General features: G+C 68.3%; 1 protein-coding gene across 1 annotated transcript in view; it reads left to right on the forward strand.

Annotated features, from left to right (window-relative positions):
- SND1 (staphylococcal nuclease and tudor domain containing 1) overlaps positions 1-1,083 on the forward strand; it is a gene marked incomplete at its 3' end in the record, with an annotated part of 92,485 nt that extends 91,402 nt beyond the window's left edge. The window contains exons 23-24 of the mRNA XM_017739384.1: positions 250-363; positions 1,051-1,083. Of these exons, the coding sequence (XP_017594873.1) occupies positions 250-363; positions 1,051-1,083 (147 nt within the window). The remainder of the gene's footprint in view (positions 1-249; positions 364-1,050) is intronic.
- Positions 1,084-1,088: the final 5 nt, after the last annotated feature.

The following is a 1,088-nucleotide window of genomic DNA, read 5'->3' on the forward strand; positions in this document are numbered from 1 at the left end:
CTCCATCTACCCCCCCATCCTCCCCCCCACCCACCCATCCATCCATGGATCCATCCATCCATCCATCCACCCATCCACCCGTTCCCATTGTGTCCCACCACCTGTCCATCCCCTCCTGCCTCTCCCCGCAGTTTCCCCCCTGGAGTCCCCTGCTGTCCCTCCGTGATGTCCCCCGTGGTGTCCCTCATGGTGTCCCCTGTGGTGTCCCTCCAACCCATGCTGTCCCTCCCGTCCCCGGTGTCCCTGCAGAAGGAGACGCTGCCCCCGACCCGCCTGGCCCCGCTGCCGCCGGCGTTCTCGCCGCGGGTGCTGCCGCCCCAGGCCACCGAGTACAGCTTCGCCTTCATCCAGGTGCCGCAGGATGTGAGTACGGGGCAGGGGCTGACCCCAGCTGGGACCCTGCTGTGACCCCACACCTCGGCCCCAGCCCTGGGCCCCCCGAGTGGCCCCTGACCTCCAACCCCCACCCTGTGTCCCACCCGTGGCCCCCAGACCTACACCCTGAACCCCACGTCCCACCTGTGGACCCCAACCCTGGGACGCCATTCTGGACCCCAAACCATCAACCCCAACTTGGTTCCAATTGGGGACATCCAACCTGGCACCCAAATGTGTCTCCTGACCCAGAACCCCAACCCCAACCCTGACCCCAATCCTGAATCCCGATCCCAGGGTCACCCCAACCCCATGATGACACAGACCCCATACCCCAACCCCACAGTGGGATGTGGGAGTCCCTGAAACACCCGGGGGTCCCTGGGGGCTGAGGGCTTGGGGAGGTCCTTGAGGGTGAGGGGGTCCCCAAAGGCCACAGGGGATCTCTGAGGGTTTGGGGGTCCCTGACAGATGTGGGGGCTCCCTGAGGGTTCGGGGGGGCCCCAAAGGCCGTGGTGTGTCTCTGTGGGTGTGGGGTGTCCCCAGAAGTCCCAAGGAGGGGGAGGGTTCCCGAGGTTGTGGGAGGTCCCCAAATGCCCCAGGGCGTCCCCAATGGCCCGGGGTGTCCCTGGGGGCCGCGGGGTCCCTGCGGGGTCGGTGACGGGCGCGGCGCAGGAGGAGGCGCGGGGGGGGGCCGGGGGGAGCGGGGGGGA

The sequence above is a fragment of the Corvus brachyrhynchos genome, unplaced genomic scaffold, assembly GCF_000691975.1.
Source record: "Corvus brachyrhynchos isolate BGI_N302 unplaced genomic scaffold, ASM69197v1 scaffold197, whole genome shotgun sequence".
NCBI lineage: Eukaryota > Metazoa > Chordata > Aves > Passeriformes > Corvidae > Corvus > Corvus brachyrhynchos.